The following is a 17,760-nucleotide window of genomic DNA, read 5'->3' on the forward strand; positions in this document are numbered from 1 at the left end:
TTTGCAAATATATGTAACTAAGATCTCTGAATTAGCTACTACCATGTAATATTTCATATCTTATTGCTAATGCCCCTCTGCTTTGTGTATCTTTCTAGTTTAGAACAACCCCTCCCTGTCAGCACCTGAAGAGCATTTACTAATTTGATTGAGCAGCGTTCATTTTAACTATTGCTGATATATGTAGCTGATATGTAGCCCCCTATGTGTGCATCTGGTTTGCTATTAGTCATCATCATCATCATCATCAGTGAGCCCATCCCTATGCTTGCCAACTTTTTGACTGACCCCTCCAGGAGGGGTCAGCATGGTGGGAGGTATGCGGAGTGTGGTTTGGCCAAGTGGGCAGTCGTGGTGCATGACACAGTGATTGCATCATGGCCTCACCTCCTGCTATACAATTCTACAATCACCGGCATTGTAAAGCAGGGGGAGGATCACCATTACACAATTGTGAGTGAACTGCATCATCAATTGCAACAGCCTTTACTGCCATTAAAGCTATTCCTCCAAGCACGTATATTTACGATGGTATCCAGTCTCTAGGTGGACCACACCTAGGTCGACAGTCATTAGGTTGACCACTATTGGTCGACATGCACTAGGTCAACATGGTAACTAGGTCGACATGTACTAGGTTGACATGACAAAAAGTCAACATGAGTTTTTTTTTTATTAAATTTTTTGAACTTTTTCATACTTTACGATCCACGTGGACTATGACTGGGAATGGTAACCTGTGCCGAGCGCAGCGGTAGCAGAGCAAGACACCTTGCCCGAAGCATGGTGAGCAAAGGGAGCCATGCGAGGGGACACAGTGCCTAGTCTGGGTTCCCGGTCACTCTTCGAAGAAAATGACACACACAAAAAGCCTCATGTCGACCTTTTGTCATGTCGACCTATTTTGGGTGTCGACTTATTCACTGTCGACCAATAGTGGTCGACCTAGACACTGTCGACCTAAGTGTGGCCGACCCTATGAACCACACCCATTTACAATTACACAATATCTGGATTAAGGGACACATGGGCCTGGGGCTGGAAATGATCAAGTGCCTATTGGGAGAAGTGGAGGAGGTGTGACCAGTGCTGTGTGGGTGTGGCCAGTAATGTGTGGGTGTGGTCATTGCTGTGTGGGTGTGGCCAGTGCAATGTGAGCATGTTCATACTTTACACTATCAGCCCCAATGTCTCCTTAAAGACATAAAAGTAGAGAAATTACCTGAATTTGTGATGGAAATAGACGCCGGAATCCTGACAGCTGGGGAAATTCCGGCACTCAGAGTCCTGACCCAAGACCGGTATTCCAACTCGGGTGCTGGTCCACGCCACCACCCGAGGTGGAATATAGTAGTGTCGGGCCCAATGCTTGGTGAGCACAGCGAGCCTGCGAAGGGGGCTCGCTGTGTTCGCTGACAGTATTCTGACTGTCGGGACTCCGGCGTCGGTCTTTGGCCCACTGGAATCCCGACCGCCAGTAAATCATACCGAACCACGACATATTTGCATTAAAAAGTTATATATGCTGTGTATCAATACCTGGTTTTATGTGTCGAAATTAGACTGTCACTATGCAGCCTGTGGATTGTATGTTTGGCCAGTGTGAAATAACTGGAACGGCAACTTTTGTCTATGTGTACAGCCAGTAATTCAATACTATTCTTCCTGTGCCACAGGTTGAGTTATTATACTCAGATGTGTGATGTACAGTCCAGCCATGGCCGGTTCTGCGGCTTTGCGCGCCCCGGGCGGCAATGGGGGGCGTGGCTTTGTGCAGGGGGCGTGGTCATTTACGCCCCCTGTACAGACTGAAATGTGCCCCCCCGCTGCCGCTGGCTGCTGTGAAGCCCTTCGTGGAGAGGTCCTTTGATGGCGGTGCGTGATGATGTCATCGCGCACCGCACAGCAAAGGTCCTCTCCACGAAGGGAAACTAGACGCGTAGCGTCTAGTTCCCTTCGTGGAGAGGACCTTTGCTGTGCGGTGCGCGATGATGTCATCGCGCACCGCACAGTAAAGGACCTCTCCACGAAGGGAAACTCTAGTTTCCCTTCACAGCGGGCAGCGGGGGGCAGCAGGCAGCGGGGGGCACAGCAGCAGCGGATCTTGCCCTGGTGCGGCGCCCTCCAGATGGCACCGGCGCCCTCCGGAAGGCGGCGCCCCGGGCAAAAGTCCTGCTTGCCCGTGGCAAGATCCGCTACTGAGTCCAGTGTGACGGAAAGGTTTGCGCCCCCTTAATATTATACAATGTACATGTCCACGGGGTCTGTTTACTCGTCACAGGCTATTGAATATTCTCTCCTGCAGAGGCGGCTTAATATAAAAACTCTTATTGGAGACTGATTGGAAATTCTGGTGTGTTCATCTCAGCGCTGCCTGCCTCATATTTATTCAGATTTTAGATACAGCTCCAGTCTGGGACTCAACATGAGGTTTTCATTCCTAATATTTAAAAGAATATTACATAGAAAGTGATAACTTGCCTTTTTATTTTTATTTTTTTTAAATAATGAGCCATTTCACCAATACAATCTTATGAGAAAAGTGAATGCTTTAAACAAGGGTTAACTTGTCATTTTCTGCTCCCGCTAATGCAAGAGGAGAGGGTGCAGGCGATTTGTTTAATAATGGATTCAAAGAAATTCATAATTTATGGCGTATTTTAATAAAAGGGGACATATTAATATTAATGTTCCAATCTGCAGCACTGAATTGATGAGGTCTGTCTCTTTCTTCTAGTGAACCTGGTCTCTGAAGCTGAGCAGAGGGTCGTGTTTATAACTGCCCGAGTTCACCCTGGGGAAACGCCGTCTTCCTTTGTGTGTCAGGGTGAGTGACTGTCAGTCTCTGTCTCCCTTCAGGCAAAATCAACACATGAGGCTTTTGGGGCAAAAGACGGGGAGGGGGGGGGGGGCATTACACGCATAAACAACAAATTCAGGAAAGTGGACTGTCACCAGAAGTGGCTGGTGTCCTCATCCCATGCTAGCAAGTGTTCCAAACTTCTGTGCTTCTGTCTAAACTCAGGCTGTGGTCCTGGATGCCAGTATGTGACAATGTATTGTTCATTTAGAAGAGTCTCAGTAGGAAAGAGGAGATTTCTTTGATAAACAAAGATGGAAGATGAACAACTTTTATTTAAAGCAGGCTCAGAAGAACTGTGGCTCTGCAACCACTGTGGATCTACATGTCCCAGCATGCCATGCTCTGCAACATCAGCGGTATCCGGATGATAGAGCTACAGTGCAATGTCTAGGTAGACAGTCAGTAGTTTGGTCAACATGCATTAGGTAGATGTGTAGTTGGCAGTACTTAAGGTCAACAGGCACAAAAGGCCGACGGGTTCAAAAGGTTGACATGGCAATGGTCGATGCACAGATGGTCAACACATGTTTTTTGGGTTCTTCAGGTTTTCCCAACATTCACTTGATTTACTATCCACGTGGACTACGATTGAGAATAGTAACCTGTCCACCTCAACCACTTGTGACCTTTTATCTGTTGACCTTTTGTACCTGTCAACGTAATGCATGTCAACCATATGTTGTCAACCTACTGACTGTCTACTTAGACACTGTAGATCTACTCTACCACATGCACAGCAGCACGGCGAGCAGCCCAGGTCACTGAAAAGTCAACACAACCCAACCCTATCACAGACTTCGCTGCCACTTTCTTTCACAGCATTGATAATCGGGTGTAGCCAACATGGTGCATGCTATATGACACTAGGAGCTTTATCAAACCTTCTACAAATAACAAGTGGAGGTGTTGTGGATAGCAACCAATCAGATTCCAGCTATTATTTTATAAAATGTGGTAGAGAGTGACAGCTAGAATCTGATTGGCTTCTATAGGCCACACCTCCACTTTCCTAAGGTCTGATAATGATCCCCTGAGCAATTTGGAATGACAATGGGGGTAATTCTGAGTTGATCGCAGCAGAAATTTTGTTAGCAGTTGGGCAAAACCATGTGCACTGCAGGGGAGGCGGATATAACATGTGCAGAGAGAGTTAGATTTGGGTGGGTTATTTTGTTTCTGTGTAGGGTAAATACTGGCTGCTTTATTTTTACACTGCAATTTAGATTGCAGATTGAACACACCCCACCCGAATCTAACTCTCTCTGCACATGTTATATCTACCCCACCTGCAGTGCACATGGTTTTGCCCAACTGCTAACAAAAGTCCTGCTGCGATCAACTCAGAATTACCCCCTATGTCTTAATTGGCTCATTATACTGTACTCAGCTAATACAATGAAGTGTGCCCAACACCACCCCTCCTTTCCGCTATAATATTAATTATAAGGTATAGTTATACTAACTCGCAGATGCCTGTGTAGCACATTACACGCGTCTTTCTCACCTTGCTTTGAAGTCAGTGTTGGCGCAGTGAAGCCGCTCTGCACCTTATTTTGCGGGGTTGAGGGTAACACTGCAAACCTACTGAAAACTACTGCTGAATACGACTTTATGACCACTCAGTCTCAATTGTTTTTTTATTCACTAAAATGCTGCTTGCTTTAACCTTATTTATGATTTTAATCAATCATGATCGAGAGGTTACAAAGGGCCCAGTTCAGACCTGATCGCTGCTGTACGTCTTCACACAGCTGGCGATCAGCGATAAACTGCACGTGCGTATGCACCGCAATGCACATGCACATTGCCAAACAACAAGCATCACCGGACAGCGACAGGCTGGTGCAAACATTTTGATCGCACAGCCATTCTCATGCTGATTGACAGGAAAAGGGCGTTTGTGGGTGGTAACTGACCGTTTTCTGGGAGTGTCAGGGAAAATGCAGGCGTTTCCAAGCGTTTTCAGAGAGGGTGTGTGACGTCAGCTCCGGCCCCGATCATCCTGTTCTCATCACACTGTAGGAGTAAGTCCTGGGTTGTGCACACACTGGTAAAAACATTCGATGGTGAGTGAGGTGCGAACGGATTTGCAGCTGTCCGCTGACTGAGGGATTTTTTTAGCATTGCGTACACATGCGATCGCACACTTGCACGGTGAATATACACTCCCCTTGGGTGGCGACTATCTGAACGCAGCACAACAAATTTAACAGCCCAGCGATCAGGTCTGAATCACCCTCTGAGTTACTATCTTTAACTTTTATATCACTCTTGTACATTTAAAGTTTGTTATTACATTAGCCAAATTATGTTACCCTTTAAAAGGTCACCAAAGAGGTGCATAGGTCAAAGTTTCACATGTGTGTGGCAGTAATAGAAGGGTGCACTCATCAGCTAGTTCACACTCACACAAGATATGTTCAAATCCACCCAGATTTTCCCATGAAAAGATGGACAATTTTCCTCATTCCTTTTGACCACCATTTTACATAGAATTTGACAGCAGATAACCACTTAGCCCAACTAGTCTGCCCCTGTTCTAACCTCAAAACCTATTTGATCCTTAGTTCTTGTTAATTTTTCCTCAAATGTCACCACAACCTATCTCCCTCCAGCTTCAGTGCATGTCCTTGTGTTCTAATACTTCTCTTCCTTTGAAGAATGTTTCCTTTCCGGACCTTGTTAAAACGCTTGATATATTTGAAAGTTTCTATCATGTCCCCCCTTTCCCTTCTCTGCTCCAAAGTATACATATTGAGATGTTTTAGTCTTTCTAGGTATGTTTTGTGATGTAGGCCATGCACCATTTTAGTTGCCCTTCTTTGTACACTCTCTAATGTATTTATATCTGGAGATATGGCCTCCAGAACTGAGCACAGTATTACTGATGAGGCCGTACCAATGAGTTGCAGTTAAAATGCCGGCTGTCGGGATCCCAGCATTCAGGATACTGACGCCAATATCCCGATAGTTGGTAATACCGATAGCCGGAATCCTGACCCACCAGGGCTATTCCCACTCGTGGGGCTCCTAGTGCTCGCCCTGCTTCCGGCATTCTGGTGGACAGGATATCGATGTCGGGATCTTGACAGCCGGCATCCTGTCTGCCGGTAAATGGTTTGTGTTCCCATACCAATAACCTATACAGTGGCATTATTACTTATTTCTTTCTGCTGCTGATTCCTCTTCCTATGCAACCAAGCATCTGACTTGCTTCCTCATTGCTTTGTTGCATCGCTTACCTGCCTTTAAGTTTCCTGAAGCAGTGACACCTAGATCCCTTTCCTCCTCAGTAGTTTCCATTACACTTTCATTTATTTGGGTTTTTTTAGGACCCAACTGCATGATTTAGCATTTTTTACAGTTGCCATGCTCCTGACCATTCCTCTAGTGGGTGTGGTTCGTTTTATCGACAGTATCTAGGTCGACAATGTTTAGGTCGACCACTATAGGTCGACAGTCACTAGGTCGACATGGATGGAAGGTCGACAGGGTTTCTAGGTCGACATGTGCTAGGTCGACAGGTCTAAAGGTCGACATGAGGATATTTATTTATTTTTGTGTCGTTTTCTTCGTAGAGTGACCGGGATCCCAAATTAGTGCACCGCGTCCCCTCGCATGGCTCGCTTCGCTCGCCATGCTTCGGGCATGGTGCCTTCGCTCCGCTACCGCTTCGCTCGGCACACTTTACCGTCCCAATCGTAGTCCACATGGATTGTTAAGTATGAAAAAATAAAAATAAATAAAAAATGTGAAAAACTCATGTCGACCTTTAGACCTGTCGACCTAGCACATGTCGACCTAGAAACCCTGTCGACCTTCCATCCATGTCGACCTAGTGACTGTCGACCTATAGTGGTCGACCTAAACATTGTCGACCTAGACACTGTCGATCTTCAGACCGGATCCCCCTCTAGTCTACCTAGATCATCTTGACCCAACAAATTCATGTAGTTTATGTTAAAAATTGTTGCATTCACACGTAAAAATTCATAATATCTCAAAATGACATCAGCCTTGCAGGTCTGAATGTTTTTCCAATGCATAAATAACCTTTTTTATTAGAACTTTGAAAAATTAATACTCAAAGGTATCTTACTGTATTTTCCATTACCTGTCCATGGTGCTGAAACTGATTATGTGCCAGTTATAGAGAGCAGAAACCGGAACACGTGGCTCTATAGCTGATCATGCTGGGATTTGCAGTTCTACAACAGCTGAATCCCCACGGGTCATCTACATTTGATATGTAATCTGCCTTTTTCCCTACAGTGTATCATACTCAATTGTGACATTTAAAACTAATATATCTTTTCTCATGACCACATGTTGGTGTCTTTGAAATATCAAATAACAATTTTCTACTTAACTGTGTGATAAAGATGAAAATAAAGGCGTAAATATCATTTTTATCCTGCTTTGTCTTTTTACACTACTAAAACGCTGCTTCCTCTCATTCATGTGCATACCAGTGCCATAGGCAATATACAGAAAATGCCAACAGAAAAAAGTACTGTAGAGCTTTTCGAAAGAAATTAATCAGTTATCATATACTTGATTCACTCACATCATTACTCAGTCTACTCTATAATTCATGCATTTTGTGCAATGCCCACTTTAGCGATCATTCACCCATTCAGACATATCTGACTGCATTTACGCATTACCACTTGTCTTACAAACAAATATCCTATTAACTCCACTCAGCAATAATATACCTATCACCTGTTCACACATCCCATCATCAACACTGTTTACACATTATCGCTTCCTACTATCACACATCATTTACTGTATATAATCCCTTCACTTGTCAGCTGCATCAAATTGACATTTAATCCCTTCACTTATAAATACAGCATCCACATACCAGTCACTCATTGGTAATTGCTCCTTCTGTACACCGTCATAAACTCACTCACCTGTTTTACTGACAGCCTTACTCTGTTTACTTCATACAGACAGACCACTAACACATACTGTACCTTGACTGCTGTAATCCTGAGTCTTGCATAGGTCAGTCTGGGACATGTACTAAGCAATGATAAAAGTGGAGAAGTCCTTCTCCACTTTTATCACTGCTTAGTACATGTCCCCCATGTGGCAAAAAAGTAGAAATATTCACCCATAGCAATGGGGATGAGTGAAATTTTCAAATCTATTCAACAGAATACGTATCTGCCCCATTTCGCTGTAGGTTGTAACATATTGCACATTCCACATTCAAACCCGCCACGGAGCAGGGTGAATTCAAGATCATTTTCCCAGCTCCATTTATAGATTGTACATATTTACAAGATATTAATTTGCAAATAAAGCGGGGGGGGGGGGGATGTATTAAACCTTCTAAAGAGTGGAGAAGAGGACAAGTGGAGCAGTTTCCCATAGCAACCAGTTAAGCTTTACTGTAGCTAGCATTTATCAAGTACATTCTAGTAGAAAGTAGGTAGTAGCTGATTGGTTGCTATGGGCAACTTATCTACTTCTCCACTATTTGATACTTTTCCCCCAGAGTATACAAATGGCTGTACAGCAGAACAGGGGAACTAACACTAAAGGGGACATTTACTAAGCAGTGATAAGAGCGGAGAAGTAAGCCAGTGGAGAAGTGGCCCCATCAACCAATCAGCAGCTCTGTATAATTCTACAGTATGCAAATTATAGATGTTACGTCAGTGCTGATTGGTTGCCATGGGCAACTTCTCCACTGGCTCACTTCTCTGCTCTTATCACTGCTTAGTAAATGTCCCCCTACAATACAGATTGTGCAGCTGTGGTCTCTTCAATCCACCACTTCACTCATTCTTGCCTAGCAACCAGTCATGCAAAAGATCACATTGCTTAACTAGTAACAGAGCCATCAAAGCTGACTGGATATGGGTTACTGCTTATTATAGTAATAAATAACAACCCCCAATTTCTCTTTGGGTTACAGGCCTGTGACTTCAGTTCTCCTTATACTTGCTTCCTTTCTCCATGGCTGATATTACATGAGAGAGACCATATTAGCAGCTTCTGGAGTCATTGCACTGATACATGCTAGGAGGCTCAAACATCTCCTTAGGTGGAACACAGGGTTGGACTGGCCCACAGGGGTATAGGGGAAACCACTGCCTGAAGGCCCACCCCCTTCTCTATGGATCAGGTTGCATACTGTGCACTTGAATTATACATTATACATATGTTACTTTGTTACTTTATACTGCACAGGACTATGGTGTATTTTCTACAGTGCATTGCTGTTATTATTCTGGTACATTATCATGCATGTACTAGCAGTATTTACTGTAAATATTTATCAAGAGGCCCAGACAATGCATTCTCTAATAGTTTGCCAAGCACCTATGGTTGCTGGCCACACCCCTAAGCATGGCCCCTTCCCCCCAGTGGACACTTCATGCCCCGGTCCAACACTGGTGGAGCATGCCCTGTTATTGGATACTCAGTAAAACCAACTCAAAGCAGTATAAAGAGTGTCAATCTCCAAATCAGATTAAATCTAGTCCATCAACAATCAATGCAGATTGTGAGCATCATTTTCTAGGCATGCCGATGCCCGTGTCTCCTGACGCTGCTGCACTGGCCCCGACACCATGAAAACAGCCGCTATCCTCAGTAACCTGACGGTTTCCCAGATGACAGATGTACAAGCAGAGGGATCTGATGCTGCGTCTTTGGACGCAATAGAAGGTGTCATACAGGAAGCAGGCATTGGGCGTCTCTCTACTCAAGATACCTCCTGGTGCTTTTACATACTGTATTTTAGCACAGTGGCTTTGCAACTACTGTATGCCCTTTTCCGAATCTGTCCATGTGAACGTGGTTGGAAGGTGGCCATACACCCAGGCTGATAACAGACTTCTTACAGTCTCCTTACCTCCCATGTCTGCTGATACTGTAATTGGTTACAATCATATTATTATCGAACATTGTGCTGTCTTTATTCAATATTGAGTTATAATATTGGGCCAGCATCCCGAGCTGCCAGTTATATGACCCTTACCTACAGTATTTATATGCATGCACAATAAAGTACAGATCTTGACTAGTGCAGTGCTAGAAATTGGTGGATAATTCAGACCTGACCATGGGCCTAATTCTGGGTTGATCACAGCAGGAACTTTGTTAGAAGTTGGGCAAAACCATGTGCACCGCAGGGGGGCAGATATAACATGTGCAGAGAGAGTTAGATTTGGGGGGTGGTCTTCAGTATGCCGAATGTCGGGATCCCGGCGCACATTATACCGGCGCCGAATCCCGACACCCGGCATACGACAGCTATTCTCCCTCGTGGGGATCCACGACCCCCCTAAAGGGAGAATAAAATAGTGTAGCGCGCGTAGCGCGCCACCGTGCCCGCAGCGTGGCGAGAGCAGCGAGCCCGCAAGGGGCTCCTTAGCGCTCGCCACGCTGTCGGTATGCCAGCGGTCGGGCTCCCGGCGCCGGTATGCTGGTCGCCGGGAGCCCGAGCGCCGGCATACCGTACTACACCCAGATTTGGGTGTGGTGTGTTCAATCTGCAATCTAAATTGCAGTGTAAAAATAAAGCAGCCAGTATTTACCCTGCACAGAAACAAAATAACCCACCCAAATCTAACTCTCTCTGCACATGTTATATCTGCCCCCCCTGCAGTGCACATGGTTTTGCCCAACTGCTAACAAAGTTCCTGCTGCGATCAACTCGGAATTATCCCCCATAGCAGAAAATTTGTTATCAGCTGAGCAAAACCATGTGCACTGCAGGTGGGCAGGGGTGTAGTGAGGGTGGCTCCGGTGGTGCGCGAGCTCCGGGTGCCGGAAAAGTTAAAGGGGCACACCGCCGCCTATCCCCCTCCCTACACCCACTATACCGTGGGCTGCTGTACTCGGACTCTGAGATTAGATAGAGAACAGGGCAGGCCAGAGACTCTGCCACCCTCTTTATATGTCTGCTTGTAGCTGTGTAGCAGGATTACTTCTGTCCTGCTACAACCCTCTCTTCCCTGGCCGCTGCAACACCCCTCTATACATTGATGCTGCAGAATAACATTTATAAGGGGCTCTACTGTGTGGCGTAATGTGAATAACTTACACGACTGGGGTATAATGTGAATAATGAGCAATTCTGTGTGGTATAATCTGAATGGGTACTATTCTGTGCCCACGCCCCTTCCCCATGATTCCACACCCCTATATTTTTGTGCTGTCCCTATATTATACATCGCTCAAAGAAAACTTTCACCCTGAGATCCACAAGGTCTAGAACCAGCCCTCTCACCGATTTAGGATTTTTAAATATTTTGTTTTTTTAAATGTAACATGCACCCAATTCAGTAAAGGAGAGGCGCCGCCGAAACATACCCTTGCTCTGGGCACCATGGCACCTAGCTACACCTCTGCAGGTGGGGCAGATATAACATTTGCAGAGAGAGTTAGATTTGGGTGGGTTATGTTGTTTCTGTGCAGGGTAAACTCTGGCTGCTTTATTTATACACTGCAATTTAGATTTCAGTTTGAACACCCCCCACATAAAATATAAAAAAAAAAAAAAAATCTAACTCTCTCTGCACATGTTATATCTGCCCCCCCCCCCTGCAGTGCACATGGGCCCTCATTCCGAGTTGTTCGCTCGCAAGGCGATTTTAGCAGTATTGCACACGCTAAGCCGCCGCCTACTGGGAGTGAATCTTAGCTTCTTAAAATTGCGAACGAAAGAATCGCAATATTGCGATTACACATCTCTGTGCAGTTTCAGAGTAGCTTCAGACTTACTCGGCATCTGCGATCAGTTCAGTGCTTATCGTTCCTGGTTTGACGTCGCAAACACACCCAGCGTTCGCCCAGACACTCCTCCGTTTCTCTAGCCACTCCCGCGTTTTTTCCGGAAATGGTAGCGTTTTTTCCCACACGCCCATAAAACGGCCTGTTTCCGCCCAGTAACACCCATTTCCTGTCAATCACACTACGATCGCCTGAGCGAAGAAAAAGCCGTGAGTAAAAATCCAAACTTCATAGCAAATTTACTTGGCGCAGTCGCAGTGCGGACATTGCGCATGCGCACTAAGCAGAAAAATGCTGCGATGCGAAGAAATTTTCCGAGCGAACGACTCGGAATGACCTCCATGGTTTCGCCCAACTGCTAACAAATTTGCTGCTACGATCAGGTCTGAATTACCCCCATGGTTACTAGTTCAATGAAAATGAAACCAGAAGATAAGGACAGATGGATTTCTCATCAAATAAATGCATTGCACAGAATGGTTTAACCTAAATATTATGGAGTATGCATCAGCGTACATTTCACAATAACGCAGTGGCTTTCATACAAAACAACATAATGACATATTATACATTATTATTTAATATACATGGCACTATGATTTTCAGCAAGTGAGATTTGCACATTGTATGCACTACAGGACCAAACATCTATGAGTTGTCTTATTGATATGCTTTTTAAGCCTCCCGTGGTAATAACAATCTAGTAGACATTAGAGACTGCTGAACGTAAGGGCCACATTCAGGGATCAGCATTAGGGCCCTTTATTGTTTAAATGGTAACAAAGGGGAAACTCTGGGCCATTTATTGCCTGTTCACTGAAAGACTTTGCCGTCTAAAATGAATATAAAATGTAATTTACAGTCTCCCCAATGGACTTAAATCCTTGTGTTCCTCATGACCAACAACATAACGGATTTGTATTGTTCCAAAATGTCACACTTGGGGAAAAACCTGTCAATATCGTGGGATATGAGCCTGATAAAGGTCTTGGAATAACACTCCAACGATTTTAATGCAGTGTTTCCACACCATAGCTGTAAGCACCAGTTTCTTCCCTTCAGCCGATCTGTGCATCGATAATATGCACTAAGGATTTTATTCAGTAAGGAATGCAAATTCTGCTCTTTAGTAGAATTTGCAATCCTTGACTCGCATGCTGGGGGCCGTCCATCGCAGGGCAAGGCCACCCAGCATGCCACTCACCGCCCCCCATCTGCGACCATGCACTAATCGCAATCGCACCGCAATTAGTGCGCGGTCGCAGAAATTAGGGAAGCTTCCTGCCGGCGCAGCCCGGCTGCGATAGCAAGGAGACCCGCCGCCATCTCTGATTGGAGCGGCTGCGTGTGACGTGATGCAGCCACCCCTATAACGCGATCGCCACGTCCCCATAATGCTCTGTCGCCACCTTGGAAACAGAGCATTTTGCCGCCCCACAAACGCCTCTGCCTGTGAATCGCGGCGTGAACGCAGAAATTTGCAGAACACAGAATCGCAGGGCGAACGCAGAAATTCCAGTTGAATTTGCGATCCAACCTGAATTAGGCCCTGTGTACTGTGTTTTTGTCCATCTTCTATATGCATAGTAAAGCTACACCTCCTTTCATATGCCTGGCACATCTGATCCTTTTACTTGCAGGGTGAAGAAGGTGCATTTGCTACATATACAGAGTTGGTTGCAGCTGACTACAAAGGTAGCAAACTGCTATTTAATTTCCTGTGCACATTTTACAGTTGCGCTGGGACACTAATGCCAGGTACACACTGGACAATGTGTGTACCCAGCGATCACATTAGCGATGGTACCGCATGCGGAGGGGGGGGGTTGTCTGGGGCCATGCATCTTCTGCCAGTCGCGTCCATCCTTACGTCTTCTGCCACAGTTGCGTCCATCCGTACATTGTCTGCCACAGTTGCGTCCATCCTTACATCTTCTGCCACAGCCGCGTTTCATCCATACATCTTCTGCCACAGCCGCGTTTCATCCATACATCTTCTGCCACAGCCGCGTTTCATCCATACATCTTCTGCCACAGTAGTGTCCATCCTTACATCTTCTGCCAAAGTCGCGTCTGTCCTTACTTCTTCTGCCACAGTATGGCCTTTTATGTCAGTGGTTGAGCATCTTCATACACAACCACGTTCAGCAACATACCTGCAACATTCCCATAACAGGCAACATCTGTGCAACTGTTTAGCACCCCAGTTATCTCCAAGTCACTGTCCAGAACCGCCCAATATATTTCAGAGAACGTGCACCCAAATCTGTAGTGGCATCACTGTATGAACACCATAGGAACACATGCTCAGGGTGGCACTGACACATGCACATATGAAAAACATTGCTCCGCTGTATCCAATGTCACCGCAGCATTTGGATCACACTCAGGCCCTCTGGATGGTTACAAAATGTTTATTCTAATTCATATATTCCTATGCAAAGTTATGGAAAGTAACTTAGTATTCTGAGGTTCTCACACTACGTAAAGATGTACACTGAACTGCATCTGCTCAACAAAATGCATTTGTCACAGACCTTGCCTGCAAAACCCATGTATGTGTGGTACCCACGTTTGGGGTACCCCTGCTATATCTTGTAACAGCCCTAAACAGCATCTAGCAACAGGGCTAGCTAAGTGGCCCGTAAAGGTTAATTCTTTTCCCCCTGCGTTGCCTAGCAACGTCTTGCTGAAAGGAAGAGCATTGGGACCCCGGAGAATCCAGCCCTAGAAGGGAGAGTGGGAAGCCTGGCTGCACGAGGATTGGAGGAAAAAGTGCGGGAAGACAGGGGGAGGGACTCACCGTGGGTTGAGGTGTGCTGGAGCGCGCTGCAGAAGAGAGGGGCCGGGAGCCGCGGCCGCCGCTGACAGAGCCAGGAAAGAGAGCCACACCAGCGCCACTGACTGAGGCGGACGGAGACCCGCTGGTGGAGAGACCCGGCCACTGACAGAGAGCTGCACGTGCTGCCGGAAGCGCCGCACAGCACGAGAACAGCTTGCAGGGACGGAACCCAGCATCACTACCGCTGCCAGGCATACAGAGGACCGGTCTTATCTGGAGCTGGAGAGGAGAGACATCGCCGGAGCACAGGTAGCCTCCAACACTGACAGTACTCCAACCTCCCTTCTTTCCCATACCAACTAAGGGGCGCAGGGAGTACTGTAGCAGATCACGTTCCCCCTCATATTAAGTACGCATATTGCCTGTGGCCATAAAGAGCTCATCAGGGACAGCACACTAAGCTACCACGTGACCAGCAACGCCACTGACCTATGACTCCTGTGTTATATTTCCCCATCGGGGACAAGGTCCTATAAACCACAGCTAGCCTCAATAGGCTGACTCCACCCCAACGGCCTACGCAGCTATACAAGGAACTAAGACACCCACTAAGTTGCATGAACTATGTTCTTGTACTCATAGCGAGTTCGATGCTCAGCCCTCTGAGCCATCCCCGGTGCTCATACACTAGACTTTACCTCAGTATCATTCCTGTTGTCCGTCGTGCTCAGGATCTAACACGCCATACAGTGGGAAACTGACCCTATTGATTATTATGTGCCCTGCATAGACTTATATTCAGACTTCTCCGGATTGTGTGTAGGACCAGTGACTGCTTTTGCGGGGTCCAGTGCCATCTAGTGGCCTATTGGTAGACTGTTTGAATAATTCAGGAAAATAACCTATCCGAATGGGTAGCGTACCCAAATTACTGTCAGGACATTTCTTACCTTAAGATATCATTATATTTCAAATGTTTGCTATTGCATGTGATATATTTGATTGTTTGACCAAGATATTGTCATGCCTTTGAGATACCTAAGCTGTGATTACTGTTATAGACAGGGAAAGACTCAGGGTACTGTATTAATATTCAACCTATGCAACTGTGTTTAATGAGAACTGCGTTATTGCGGTGACTGATGTCTTCCGTTCAATAAATGGTTGTCACCATCTCCATGTGTAGTGGTCCTTGAGCATATTGTGTTTGGGTTGTCCTCCCGGGGTTCTCCTGGTTCTTCTGCCCCAGCCCTGCAGGTGACGGAAAGAATAGTCGCTGGCCTCGACATCGTTGAAGAGTGGATACCGCCGACCACGAAAACGACCGAGCTTCAGGTACGAACCCCTTAGAGAGATATCACATATGCACTAAGCAATGGTGCTTCATAGCGATTCAGCACTCACCTGACCTGCAGAACAGGTTTTTCAGTAGTACTTTGCATTGTGGAGCTGGGACATGGGTGCTGCCATCTTGTGTCAAGTCAGGTGACCTCAAGCCAGCCAGTCCAGAACCCTATATAAATCCCTTCAGGCGCTTCCTCCAGGACCAGTGCAACTTCTGTGTTCCTGCATGTATGCTGGTACTAGCATTATCCAGAATATTTGCTCCACAGTGCAAACAGTCTTCAGCAAGTTAGCTGATTTTTGTTTGCCTGTGTATACCTAATCAGCCTCAGCTGTTCTAAGTCTACTGTTTTGTAACCTTCTGCTGCAGCCAGCCCTTGCTGCTAAAGGATTTTCAGAGTTCAAATTCCTAATCAGCAAAGCACTTCTACATTCTGAAGCTTTCCAAGTCTGTAGGCATCACCCTCTCTAAGTCTGCATCCAGTTTCAGCCATCTGCTTATTCAAGTCTGCTGATGTTAACCCTTCATTGCTACAAGTCCTGTTGCTTCCGTTCCTGTATCCAAGTGTATCTACAGTGTCAGGCACACCCGTCTGCCATAACTCTGCAGTATACCACAGTCATCTGTTTTACCTGTGAGCAAGTACAAGTTACTCTGCTTATACCAAAATCATCTGTTGACAGTCTTCTGGCACCCTTGTTCATCCGCTGTCCGGGGTGCTGCAAGTTCAACCTCTTGCACTCCTGTGAACCCAAACAAAATCTAATTGAGGACTTCAGCCTCTGTCGTCATCAGCCTACAATACGGCCTCCAGGCTCGGCCGCAGCATCACTGACCACCATCCTACCTGGGAGTCCACCCGTCCCAATACAGGTCATTACAATATCATCTATGGATATATTTGACAGCTTACTGGTAGAGGAGTGACTGTTGCCGTATTCTGATATTCCAGTATGCTATATTCATTGAAAGTATTTTATTATTTCTATACTCAATAAATACACTTCCTATGTAATGGAACTTATGTAGACCTCCAAGTGTTCTCCACATACCTTCCAGCTACTGTACATTAACACCATTGGCTACTGGCACAAATTCAAAACAAAAACACAAATCCTGACAGCATTCAGGTCATGTGACTGGCAAATATAAGCATAAAATCCTAACTAGTCCCATACCTATCACTCATCTCTTATGAAGCCTATTGTTTAGCGAAAGCAATGCCTGCTGGGAAACTAGGGCTTGGGATTTCAGATGACTTTAGAATTAATTATTTTTTGCCCCATATTACATTGTCATACTGCAGCAACACTATAACCTTGAATATTCAACCACTCGTTTGTTAAATGTGGTTCTACAAAAACAAGAGGTTAAGGGCAACCGTTCCACTCAGCAACATTTCTACTTGTTGATTGGAGCTTAATTAATTTAGAATGTCTGTATATTTTTGATTAAACATTTATTGGCATGTATATGCTAATTAAGTAGTACAAACTGTAAACATGCAGGAATATTCATTTGTACATAATTTAGCATCAGATTTTTTTCCCAGTGATATCAGAGGCTTAACGCAGACTAGTCTCAAGTGGCCCCAAAACTAATTATTTTTTGTTTTCTTCCTATCATATTTTATCCTACACCAAGACAAGAGGGAAGTCTAAAATGGGTTTTAATTTTACCAGTGAATTAAATGTGACAATGGGTTCTTAGTTATGATACGTCTTTTAACTATTTGTATTCCTGGCTGGGCAGCAGACGAGACGCGGGATAAAAGACAATAGCAAAATAAGGATTCAAAGTACATATCTATATTTCATGCTCTCTACAGTTCTAATCAGCAGCTCTATTATCAGTTTGCTCTTTGCTGTGACCTTGAGGGGTAAGATATAGTTTATCAAGTTTGAATGGCCCGGGGAACAGATTCCAGTTTCATACAGTGATTCTCTTATATATTGACGGAATACATGCGATTTGCTGGCGGACGGGATGCCGGCTGTCACTATGACGACA

At 45.5% G+C, this 17,760-nt stretch overlaps 1 protein-coding gene across 1 annotated transcript in view; it reads left to right on the plus strand.

Annotated features, from left to right (window-relative positions):
* Positions 1-307: 307 nt before the first annotated feature.
* AGBL4 (AGBL carboxypeptidase 4) overlaps positions 308-17,760 on the plus strand; it is a 669,979-nt gene continuing 652,526 nt past the window's right edge. The window contains exons 1-2 of the mRNA XM_063941485.1: positions 308-317; positions 2,738-2,827. Coding sequence (XP_063797555.1) covers positions 308-317; positions 2,738-2,827 — 100 coding nt within the window. The remainder of the gene's footprint in view (positions 318-2,737; positions 2,828-17,760) is intronic.

The sequence above is a fragment of the Pseudophryne corroboree genome, chromosome 9 (genome assembly GCF_028390025.1).
Source record: "Pseudophryne corroboree isolate aPseCor3 chromosome 9, aPseCor3.hap2, whole genome shotgun sequence".
Classification (NCBI taxonomy): Eukaryota; Metazoa; Chordata; class Amphibia; order Anura; family Myobatrachidae; genus Pseudophryne; species Pseudophryne corroboree.